This window comes from Sorex araneus, chromosome 5 (assembly GCF_027595985.1).
Source record: "Sorex araneus isolate mSorAra2 chromosome 5, mSorAra2.pri, whole genome shotgun sequence".
NCBI classification, from domain to species: Eukaryota; Metazoa; Chordata; class Mammalia; order Eulipotyphla; family Soricidae; genus Sorex; species Sorex araneus.
Window position 1 is genome coordinate 84,700,279 of NC_073306.1, and position 12,747 is coordinate 84,713,025.

Sequence of the window (12,747 nt, forward strand, 5' to 3'; positions counted from 1 at the left end):
TCTCCCTCTCCCTCTCCCTCCCCCCTCCCTCCCCCTCCCCCTCTCCCTCCCCCTCCCCCTCCCCCTCTCCCTCCCCCTCTCCCTCCCCCTCTCCCTCCCCTCCCTCACCCCCTCCCCTTCCCTCTCCCTCTCATTAATCTTTCTTGAGGTAGATGCTAGGGAATGAAATCACTGGATCATATGGAAGCTGCAGTTTAATATATTTTTTTTAGAAGTCTCCATTCTGTTCTCCTTATAGGCTGCACCAGATGATATTTCCACCAATAGTGAATGAGGGTTCCTTTTTCACCACAACCCTACAACACTAGTTGTTTCTATTGTCTTTTATATAGATGGCTAATAGGCATATGGAAAAGTATTTATCATCACCTATTATCAGGGAAATGCAAACTGAAACTATTTTCTTACTAGTGAAAAATAAAAGATTTTGCATTCTATTCTGGAATCACCGTATCCCCATTTGGAATGTATAATTTAACTCCGTGGGTTTTTCTCTTCTCTCTCATGTTTCCTAAATAGAACTTTTTACTTTCCAAAAATAGTAGAAAGTTTTTGGTTTAGTTTGGGGGGTGGACACCTAGTTGTGTCAAAGGACTGTTCTTTTTGCTCCAGAGTGACCCCCAGAAATACTCAGGGGACGAGGTGTGGTGCCAGGGATTTGAGTCTGTCGCTTAACCTCTGTACTATTTCTCCAGTCCCCTGTATATAAGCTTTTCACAGGAGAGCAGTAAGAGACATGCATAACAACTTTTGTCTGTTTGGGGACCACAGCATACAGTGCTTGCAAGGCATTCCTGGCTCTGTGCTCAGGGACCATGAGGTTCTGGGACTGAAATTCAATTCTCCCATGTGCAAAGAATGTGCTCCAGCCCATTGAGCTATCACCCCAGTCTTGCTGAATTCACCAGTTTTTACTTGTTAATACACCAGAAAATATGGGTTAAGCTCGTTGGAATTTTTCTTAATGCCTATAAAACAACAGTGTGCATTTATCAAAATGTATGCTTTAAAATGTATGTGAGGGTCCAGAAAATTGGTACAGTGGGTAGTGTGCTTGCCTTGTACAGGGCCAACCTGGATTCAGTTCCCAGCATCACATATGGTCCCTTGAGTCCACCAAAAGTGATCCCTGAGCACAGATCCAGGAGTAACCTCTTCGCATGACCAGGTGTGATCCCAAAATAAATAGATAAATAAAATCTGTATGGGACTGGAGAAATAGTATAGTAGATAGTTTGCTTGCCTTGCACACAGCCAACCCAGGTTATATCCCCAGCATCCTATATGGTTTTCTGAGCACCACCAGGAGTAATTTCTGAGAGCAGAGGCCTGAGCATTGCTGGGTATGGTGCCTCCCCGTGAAAAAATCTAAAATGTGTAGAGTGGGGCCTTGTTCTTGAAGCCCATGTTTTCGCTTGAACACATATCTTGCTTCTTTGTCTCTGAGTCTCTTTGCTGAGCTTTTTCCACTCAAAAGAAACCCATGAACCCATGTTCTTCCTGAACATGTATTTCCTCTTTCTCACATCTCTCAGAGTTTTATTCATTTCTTTTGGGATTAGAGTGGGGTACATCCAGCAGTGTCCAGGGCTAACTCCTGGCTCTGTGCTCAGGGATCATTCCTGGTGATATTCAGGGGGAATCATATGGGGTGCCAGGGATCAAACCGGGTGGGCTGCATGCAAGGCAAGTGCCCTACCCACTATATTATCATTCCAGCCTCCTCTCAACATCTAAGCAAGATTTGTTCAATTAAAACTACCTTGCGGGGGGGGGGGGGGGGTGGTGGTACTGGTGCCACTCTCAGTTGCTGGATGACCATGTCCCGGAGGCCAGCTAAACTACTTTTGGTACCAGCAGCTTCTTGCAGAAATGTCTCTAGACTGAACTAAACCACGGCCCCATGCCACCCCAGGAGGGGAAAGGTTTTTCTCTCTCAGCTTTTTCTTTGTGAGGGGAAAGGCGTGGCGACTGCCATATTATAAGGACCACTAAAGAGAGGTACGAGCTTGCAATGATGCAATTTCTGGCAAAAATTTCCCTGGACTTAGTTACTAAAATACAGAAATCCAGAACCACACAGTAGCGGCCGTGCAACCTCATATCTCTTCATTCTCAGCAATGGAAAACAAATTATCAAATGGTTCCTTTTCAGCAGGTCTGATTTGGGGGGGGGGGGCTCCAAACAATAATGGTGAGTTTTTTATGGAAATATTGAATGTAATCAGAGTAAAGAGAAAGTGAAAATTATGACCTACCCAGGCGGGGGGGTGGGGTGAGAGGGGAGGTATCCTGGGGTTCTTGGTGGTGGAATATGTGCACTGGTGAAGGGATGGGTGTTCAATCATTGTATAACTGAGACTTAAGCCTGAATGCTTTGTAACTTTCCACATGGTCATTCAATAAAAATAAATAAATGAGAGAGAAGAGGCCAGGCAGTCTGGTGAGCAACGCGGCCGGAGAAATGCTCCGGACCCGAATCCAGGCCAACAACACCAGGGATCCAGACGGAGGAGGTACAGCTGGTACACCTTCTCCGGATGGAGCCCTGGCGACACTGAACAGCAACTAACACGGCTCCGGGTTGCGGGACTGGAACACATCCGAGCCGCGGGGGGGCACTGGAGTGGGGCAGTGCCTGCCCAAACTCCAAATGGTCCCGGCCGCCGGAAGTCCCGCCCTTGACCCACCCTAATGCGGCCGCTCGACCTTTTCTAAAAACTGAAAACAGGGCTGGAGAGATAGCACAGCGAGTAGGGCGTTTGCCTTGCACGCGGCCGACCCGGGTTCAAATCCCAGCATCCCATATGGTCCCCTGAGCACGGCCAGGGGTAATTCCTGAGTGCAAAGCCAGGAGTAACCCCTGTGCATCGCCAGGTGTGACCCAAAAAGCAAAAAAAATAAAATAAAATAAAAACTGAAAACATTCAATCGTTTAATGACAAACCAATTATCAAATGCTTCCTTAGTAGGGCTGTCTTCCTTGGGGGGAAACTCCAACAACAATAGTGAATTTTGTTTTGCAATATGGAATGTAATCAAGGTAGAGAGAAAATGAAGTGAAATTCATCAGTTATACAGTTGAGGGGGGGCTGTTGCGGGGGGATTTTAGTGGTGGAATATGGGCACTGGTGAAGGGATGGTGTTTGAATATTGTATAACTGAGACATAAACCTGAAAACTTTGTAACTTTCCACATGGTGATATAATAAAAATTTAAAAAAATAAAAAATAATTAAAATTTTTTAAAAATAAATAAATAAATAAATAAATGAGGGGCTGGAGTGATAACACAGCGGGTAGGGCGTTTGCCTTGCACACGGCCAACCCGGGTTCGATTACCAGCATCCCATATGGTCCTCTGAGCACCGCCAGGGGTGATTCGTGCAGAGCCAGGAGTAACCCCTGTGCATTGCCAGGTGTGACCCAAAAAGCAAAAAATAAATGAATAAATACTGAAAATTAAAAAAAAAAACCTACCTTGCTGGGGCTGGAGCAATAGTACAGCAGGGGGCTGGAGAGATAGCACAGCGGGTAGGGCGTTTGCCTTGCACGCGGCCGACCCGGGTTCAAATCCCAGCATCCCATATGGTCCCCTGAGCATGGCCAGGGGTAATTCCTGAGTGCAAAGCCAGGAGTAACCCCTGTGCATCGCCAGGTGTGACCCAAAAAGCAAAAAAAAAAAAAAAAAAAATAGTACAGCAGGCACGATGTTTGCCTTGCAGATGGCCAACCCGAGTTCCCAGGTTTGATTCCCAGAATCCTATATGTTCCCCCAAGCATGGCCAGGAGTAATTTCTGAGTGCAAAGCAAGAGTGACCCCTGTGCATCTCCAGGTGTGACACCCCCCCCAAAAAAAAAAAACTGCCTTGCTTTGCTTTTTAAAAAATATTTATAGTAGGAGATAGAGACAGGACAGAGTGGAAGGTGCTGCTTTGTGTGCACCAGACCCAGGTTCAATCCTCAATACCGCATATGCTTCCCCAAGCACTACCAGTACTAATCTCTGGGCAACAGCCAGGTGAGACTCTAAAGCAAACAGATGTGTACAGTGAAGCCTGGGGTGAATCTCAAAGATAGAGTGGAGCATTTACCTTATATGAATAAGGCCCTTGGCTTATAAATTTTATGTTTATCTTTCCACAAAACTATGTTGCTTCAAAACAAGAATATGATTAATCATCAAAATACTACTTTCTCTATGGGCTGCATTCCATTTATTCTTTTTTTTTAATATTTTTTTAATTTTATTCTATTGAATCACGGTGAGAAAAAGAAAAAAAATACAAAGCTTTCAGGTTTAAGTCTCAGTCATACAATGATTGAACCCTCATCCCTTCACCAGTGCACATGTTCTACCACCAAGAACCCCAATATACTCCCCTCCCACCCAGCCCCCACCTAAATAGCTAATGATCTTCATTTTATTCTCTATACTTTGAATACATTCAGATAGAGAACTCACTATTATTGTTTGGAATTTTCCCCCAACAATCAGGCCTGCTGAAAAGGCATCATTTAGTAATTTCTTTTCATTGCTGAGAATGAAGATTCTGTGAGCTCGCGGCTGCATGGTTTTAGATTTCTGATATTTTAGTTCAGTTCACAGTCTAGATGCATGTCTGTAAGAAGCCGCTCTGGGTGCCAAAATGGGTTAGAAGACCTCTTGGATCATAGTCTGTATGAGCAGAGGGTCTCCATTCCATTTATTCTTAGCATAGTACTATGTGATTCTAAAAAGTCAAAATGCTCATAAACAATGAGATTAATAATTTATAAATGTCACTGTTTGCAACTTAAAAATTTTCAATATTGGTGACTTTCTTTTTTCTTTTTTCTTTTTGGGTCACACCTGGCAATGCACAGGGGTTACTCCTGGCTCTGCACTCAGGAATCACCCCTGGCGGTGCTCAGGGGACCATATGAGATGCTGGGAATTGAACGCGGGTTGGCCGCGTGCAAGGCAAACGCCCTACCCGCTGTGCTATCACTCCAACCCCCAATATTGGTGACTTTCAAAGTTGTATATTATTAAGTAATCTTGCTAAAATATAATTAAAATTTTGTGTGTTCATTTAAAAATTTCTATCACAGATACAGAGAGATAGTTCAGCAGGTAGGGCATTTGCCTTGCACATTGCCAGCCAGGGATCGACCCTTGTATCCCATATGATCCCGTGAGCACCAATAGGAGTAAGCTCTGAGTATTACCAGGTGTGGACAAAAATTAAAAAATAAAATCCCTTATAAAGGAGACCAAGCAATAGTACAGTGGGTAAAGTTCTTGCCTTGCTTATGGCCATCCCAGGTTTGCTCCCTGTCACCTTATATGCCTCCACCCAGAGCCCACCAGAAGTCATCTCTGAGTGTAGAGCAAGGAGAAAACCCTGAGCATCTCTGGCTGTGCCACCACCACCACCCCACACACACCTCCAAAAAAAACCTTTGAAGCAAAAAATGGGTTTGTGTAAGAATCTGTATCTGTAGTCAATGGATGTACAATTATCTCTTTTTTCATAGAATGATCTTTGCTGAGTGTTCTCCCAACACTTGCCCTTGTGGTGAGCAATGCTGTAACCAGAGGATACAGCGGCATGAGTGGGTGCAATGTCTGGAACGTTTTCGAGCTGAGGAAAAAGGTTGGGGAATCAGAACCAAAGAACCGCTAAAGTCTGGCCAGTTCATCATCGAATATCTAGGAGAAGTCGTCAGCGAGCAGGAATTCAGGTAATGGTGATGAATGTTAGGTTTTCAGTTAGACTGAAAAATTTTTTAAGATTTTAAATTCACTTTAACCTTAGTGATGAACTACTTTTCAATAATTTCTCCTCTTTAGGAACAGGATGATTGAGCAGTATCATAATCACAGTGACCACTATTGTCTGAATCTGGATAGTGGGATGGTAATTGACAGCTACCGCATGGGAAATGAGGCACGGTTCATCAACCACAGCTGTGACCCAAATTGTGAAATGCAGAAATGGTAAGAAAACAGGAGGTGAAGCCAAGACTACTGCAACAGAGCCAAAGTCATTGAGGGCAGTAGGCACTGAAGTTCCATGTTAGTCCTTTTACACCAAGTTTAGCAGACAGTCCCATGTTTTGCCATATCCTCCAGGCATAATTAAGCTTCTGCTATTTCTCTGCTTGATCCTGATTACCTCAGAACATCATCATGTACATACTATTAAATGTGTATATATAACACCTAACATTCATGGGGCTGGCGTGTTCATTTTTAAATGAACACAGCAGGTAGGCATTTGCCTGGCATGTAGCCAGCCCAGGTTTGGATGCCAGAAGCACATACAGTCCCAGGAGTGATTCCTAAGCACAGAGTCAGGAGTAAGCTCTGAGCACTGCCCAGAGTGAACCAAAAAAGAACCCAAAGTCTAACGTTGAATGCTTGCTATGTGATAGTCATTCTGTTACTTGATTATATCATTAGTTTATTCACCAAATTATATGCCAGTTACATTCACCAAATTACAAATTACAGAATTTGTCACAGTGTGAGGTAAGAAAGAAGTGAAAGAGACTAGAATTTGAGTAGGGGGGAAAAATCACTTCCAGAAAGCAATTTAGAATAAGCCCATGTTCCCTCTTGAACACGTATCTCGCTTATTTCCACCTGACGGTGTTCAGGGGACCATAAGGGATGCTGGGAATTGAACCCAGGTCGGCCGCGTGCAAGGCAAACGCCATACCCGCTGTGCTATTGCTCCAGCCCCTTTGCTTACCCATTCTTTTGCTCACTCTTACTCCTTTTTGTGGAGGTCAGGATGTTTAGGCCACTCTCAGCAGTGCACAGGGGCTGGGCTGTTCTTGCTGACTCTGTGCACAAGAGTGACCCCTGACTGTGGCCTAGAGACTGTATGTGCTACTGGAATTCAGCCAAGGCCAGCGGCATGCAACGCAAATACTTTACCTCCTATGCTATATCTGAGGCCACTGAATCTTAATCTATGATTCTTTGTAGGTCTGTTAATGGAGTATATCGAATTGGACTCTATGCTCTTAAAGATATGCCAGCTGGTACTGAACTCACTTATGATTACAACTTTCATTCATTTAATGTTGAAAAACAGGTAAGAGTAATAAACCCAAAAGGGAAATTGAAATTTTTCACAGTACTGTAAATCAGCTACTTAGATATTTTTACTTTCTTTTTTAATTTGTTTTTTTAATTGAATCACCATGAGACAGTTATAAAACTTTCGTGATCTTTAAAACATTTTTCAGTTGCAACTCCTTTGGACCCAAGAAATGCCACACTGCCAGAAACTCCTCAGATTCATCATGCTGTTAATTTTGAATTAATAGTTGTTTGGTGCAAGTTCAACCAAACCATTAACTGTTGCCACTCCTTTTTTGCAATCCCATATTCCATCACTCAACCCCCTGTGGGGTCTCAACCACAGTTGAAGAAGCCTTCAATCAAAACACTGTGGGCCTTCATTAAACACTGATTTTTTAGCCAGTGAGGAGTACATTGGAGAACTCAGCTTTTTTCCTAGATAGGTTTACCTGTCTACGATATATAAATCTTAGTTATTTTTTTTCCAAGAAACTTTGTCCCATCATTTTTGGTCTTTTTTTTTTCTAGTATGTTTTCCCAGAGTTTGGCCTTTTCTATTACAGTAGAAGCCTTGTTCTTTTTTTTTTTTCTGTTATTTTTTTCCATATGAAAATTTGTTCATTTGCTAGATACCTCAGTATTCAGAATCCTACTTTTAATTGAAAAAATGAGACTGCATGCTTCAAGCATTGTTCTTTTTTCCCTTCAAAGCAACTGTGTAAGTGTGGCTTTGAGAAATGTCGAGGAATCATTGGAGGCAAGAGTCAACGCATGAATGGGCTCTCCACCAGCAAAAGCAGCCAGCCTATAACCACACATAAAAAATCTGGACGGTCAAAAGAAAAAAGGAAGTCTAAGCACAAACTGAAAAAAAGGGTGAGTAAACACTTGGATGGATTTCCCCAACTGGTTCTTAGCACATTGAACTTAAAGCTGCAGTTTGTGTCAATAAAGCCATCACCCAGTGTTGAGCCACTGGTGGTATATGCCGCTCTCAGTTTGTTAAAGCAGTTAATGAGGTAAAAGAAGGAAATTAAAAAAGGTGACGTCCATAGAGAAATTTTCATAATCTTTTAAGTGAGTTCTGATCCTTTTTTCTTATAAATCCAATCCATTTGCTTTGCAGAGAGGCCACCTCCCTGAGGAACCCAGTGAAAACATCAACACTCCCACAAGATTGACCCCCCAATTGCAAATGAAGCCAATGTCCAATCGAGAAAGGTATATTTTCTTAAATGACTTCTAAAGTTATGTGATTTCATTATCAGTTTAAAATTATTCAACTGGGGCTGGAGTGATAGCATAGCGGGTAGGGCGTTTGCCTTGCATGTAGCCGATCCGGGTTCGATTCCCAGCATCCCATATGGTCCCCCAAGCACCACCAGGAGTAATTCCTGAGTGCATGAATCAGGAGTAACCTCTGTGCACTTCTGGGTGTGGCCAAAAAAGAAAAAAAAATTTTTTTTTTTTTTTTAATTATTCAACTTTAGTGCCAGAGAGTTAGTACAAGGGTTAGTACGGGACATTCCACAAACCCTGATTCAAATCCCTGGCACTGCATGTGGACTCTGAGCCACCTTTATGTGTTTTCCCTAAGTACAGAGCCAAGAGTAAGCCTTGAGCACAGCCGAGTCAAATTACTCAACTCTGTATAATTAAATAATTTTTTTTCTTTTGAGCCTGCAGAGACCAGCAGGTCTCTTACACACAATAAGCTTATACTCTACCACCTGAGCCACATCATGGATCCAAGCCATTTCTTTTATCTATCCAGTCTTAAACCGAGGATTCTGGAGAGCTTTGGCGGGATCTTAGAGGGATTTAAAAAAAATTTCTTTTTGAGGCTGATGCAGTAGTATAGGGTGTTTTCCTTGAAGTTGTCAACGCTAGTTCAATCCCTGGTATCCCATATGGTTACCTGAGCTCTGAGTGCAGAGCCACAAGTAACCCCTGAACATGGCCAGATGTGGCCCAAAAACAAAAAGAGAGAGAAGTTGGGGGAGGGGCCACATCCAGCAGTGCTCAGCTTACTCTTGGCTTTGTGCTCAGGAATCACTCCCTCTGGAGGATTCAGGAAACCATCTGGGTTGCTGGGGATTGATCCTGGTCAGACACATGCAAGGCAAGCGCCCTACCCACTGTTCTATCTCTAGTCCTTTTATAAAAATCAAGGTACTGTGATATGTATAGTTATTCATAGTTGAGTTTTTAAGTGTATAATGTTCCAGTTCCAGTCACACTACCAGAGCAATAGAACTTTTAAATTGTAAAGCATCACCAGGAGTTTGATTTCTTTTTTTCTTTTTGGGTCAGACCTGGCAATACTCAGGGGTTACTCCTGGCTATCGCTCTGCACTCAGGAATTACTCCTGGCAGTGCTTCGGGGACCCTACGGTATACTGGGGATCGAACCCAGGTCGGCCGCATACAAGGCAAATGCCCTACCCACTATACTACCGCTCCTGCCCCAGGAGTTTGATTTCTTAGTGCAAAGCCAGGAGTAAGCCCCCTGAGCATTGCCAGATGTTGCACCAAACACCCACCCCCAAAAAAAATTTTGAATACTGTTTCTTCATATGTAATTCTCTATAATAGCTAAATTCAGTAATAGTTCATTTATAGTATCTTAGTGATTTACATCATTTAAACATATAAATAATAAATGTTTAATTAATGAATAAGGGCACGTCTTTCTTTATACCTGGCAGAAACTTTGTATTAAAGCATCATGTGTTTTTGGTCCGCAATTGGGAGAAGATTCGGCAGAAACAGGAAGAAGTAAAGCACACTAGTGATAATATTCATTCTGCCTCATTGTATACCCGCTGGAATGGCATCTGCAGAGATGATGGAAACATAAAATCTGGTAAGTCCTAAGTAAATCTTTCTATTTCATAAGTTCCAAAAGTGATCATTTTAGGGGCTGGAGAGATAGTACAGCAAGTAGGGCATTTGCCTTGCAGGCAACTGACCTAGTTTCAATCCCTGGCATCCCATATGCTTCCCCCATAACCATCAGGAGTAATTCCTGAGTGCAGAGCTGGGAGTTAACCCTGAGCATTGCCAGGTGTGGCCCAAAAACAAAATTTAAATCAAACTAAAGGAGCTTATTGTACAGTTGAAATAGATGGGTTCAAGTCTCTCCCCAAATTCCAGGCCTCTCCTTTACCTATGTACATCATTCATCCTGTCCCTAATGTTGCCTCATTTCGTTTATGACCTCCCTGTCTTGTCTCACACAACCTACTTATCTCCAGTGAATAATGACCAGATCCTGTCCCTGTGTCACTCTCTATCTTGTATATGCTTCTCTTAGTCTCTGGACACAGACATGTGCACATGGGTGAGACCCCTGTGCTCTGTATCTGTCTCTGGGCCTCCCAGCTATACCCCACTAATTTCTGTCTCCCTTCCCTGCTTTCCTAATCCCTGGTCATGGTCATATGCATGTTGGTGAGACTGTGCTCAGTATCTGTCCCTCTCTGGTAATCCATCCCTGCCTGAATGTGAGCTTTCCTGGGCATCTAAGCCCTGCCTGCATTCTGCCCCCATCTGAACCTATTAGGCCTGACTGTACTTGGCCATCTCTTCAGGTGGGGAGCCTATCTAATCCTGTAGTCAGCTGGGCAGGTGCAAAAAGGAGAAAGTTCAGAGACAGAGCCCAGGTAGAACATCTGGAGAGAGAGCTAGAGGGGCTGGGGTTCTCCTTTTATCTGCTGCCACATTCTACCGCCAGCCATCCCATTATCTGTTTTGATGGGTGAGATTAAAAGTGACCAAATAGAGAGCCGGAGCAGCAGTATAGTGGAGGGGGTGCTTGTCTTGCACACAGCCAACCCGAGTTCGATCCTTGGCATCTCATATGGTCCCCCAATCCCCTCTAGGAGTAGTTCCTGAGAGCAGAGCCAGGCATAACCCCTGAGCATCACTGGGTATGACCCAAAAAGCCAAAAAAGAAACAAAGTGACCAACTGAATTCACCTAACACTCCACCTTTCCACTCCTGCTGTATCAGCTCAACAGACTGAGCTTATGATTTGCATACAGGAGGCATGGGTTTGATCACTGATACCACAAGGCTACCCAACACTGCTTAGAGTGATCCCTGAGCACAAAGCCAGTTGTAACATCTAAGCACTACCAGGTATGGCCAAAAAAATCCAATAAATAATAAATTAATCATTATACTGTCATACTGTCATCCCGTTGATCAACGATTTGCTTGAGCAGGCCCAGTAACGTCTCTATTCATCCTAGCCCTGAGATTTTAGCAGCCTCTCTTTACTCGTCCTTCCCAATGGTACAAAGTAATCATTATCTGTACCATAACCTCGTGAAAGAAGTACTTCCACTGGTCCAGTTTTATAGTTGAAAAACTGAGAGTTTAACCTGCAAAGATCACACAGCGTGTGGGTAGTGAAACTGGAATTCAAACAGTCATTTTGAAGTCCAAACTTTACATCTATTGTATACTGCTTTCTAGCTTTGGGGGCTCTATTGGGTTCTTCTTGCTTGCAATATTTGTCTCTTGCAATCTCTAGTGTTTTCTCCTTTTACTTTAACAAGAAGAACTTCATAAGCACTATTCACTTAATTACATCAAGAAAAATAACACAAGTGATAGCAGGAACCTACCAGGAAAGAGAAAACCATATCCAACCCCCTTTTTTTTTTTATTTTCTTTTTTCTTTTTGGGTCACACCCAGCGATGCTCAGGGATTACTCCTGGTGGTGCTTGGGGAACTATATGGGATGCCAGGGATTGAACCCAGGTCAGCTGCATGCAAGGCAAACTCCCTACCCACTGTACTATCGCTCCAGCCCCCCCACACACACACACACTTTTTTCCCAACCCCTCTTCCTAAGAGTAATTTTCACTTTTTCTTTCAGACGTCTTCATGACACAGTTCTCTGCCCTGCAGACAGCTCGATCTGTTCGAACAAGACGATTGGCAGCAGCAGAGGAAAATATTGAAGTAGCTCGGGCAGCCCGCCTCGCCCAGATCTTCAAGGAGATCTGTGATGGTATCATCTCTTATAAAGGTAATCAGGCCCTCATCATTTTCCTTATTATTTGTTATTGTTGGTACTGAGGTTCAAACCAGGGTCATGGCAGAACTGGCCACAGACAAGGCCACGTGCCTTTCCTCCTATACTGTCTCTCCAGCCCATGGTTATTGTTTTTTAAATTCTTAAATCTTACGGAATTTTGTTTTGTTTTGTTTTGTTTTTTTGTTTTTTGGGTCACACCCGGCGATGCACAGGGGTTACTCCTGGCTCTTCACTCAGGAATTACCCCTGGCGGTGCTCAGGGGACCATATGGGATGCTGGGATTAGAACCCAGGTCGGCTGCGTGCAAGGCAAACGCCCTACCCGCTGTGCTATTGCTCCAGCCCCTCTTACGGAATTTTTTTTCACTAGAATTTTATCATGTATTATATTTAGAAATAACTTTTTTTTTCTTTTTGGGTCACACCCAACGATGCACAGGGGTTACTCCTGGTTCATGCACTCAGGAATTACCCCTGGCGGTGCTCAGGGGACCATGTGGGATGCCGGGGATCGAACCCGGGTTGGCCGCTGTGCTATCGCTCTGGCCCCAGAAATAATTTTTTATTTGTGGGGAGGTAGAGTTTCCTGCTTGCTTTTTGTTTAAGGGCCACACCT

General features: G+C 43.6%; 1 protein-coding gene across 2 annotated transcripts in view; it reads left to right on the forward strand.

Annotated features, from left to right (window-relative positions):
- Positions 1–12,747, forward strand: part of ASH1L (ASH1 like histone lysine methyltransferase) — a 177,879-nt gene that overhangs the window by 144,415 nt on the left and 20,717 nt on the right. For both annotated transcript variants that reach the window (XM_055139889.1, XM_055139890.1), the window contains exons 11-17: positions 5,521–5,727; positions 5,837–5,983; positions 6,980–7,088; positions 7,790–7,954; positions 8,205–8,299; positions 9,787–9,944; positions 11,970–12,122. In XM_055139889.1, coding sequence (XP_054995864.1) covers positions 5,521–5,727; positions 5,837–5,983; positions 6,980–7,088; positions 7,790–7,954; positions 8,205–8,299; positions 9,787–9,944; positions 11,970–12,122 — 1,034 coding nt within the window. The remainder of the gene's footprint in view (positions 1–5,520; positions 5,728–5,836; positions 5,984–6,979; positions 7,089–7,789; positions 7,955–8,204; positions 8,300–9,786; positions 9,945–11,969; positions 12,123–12,747) is intronic.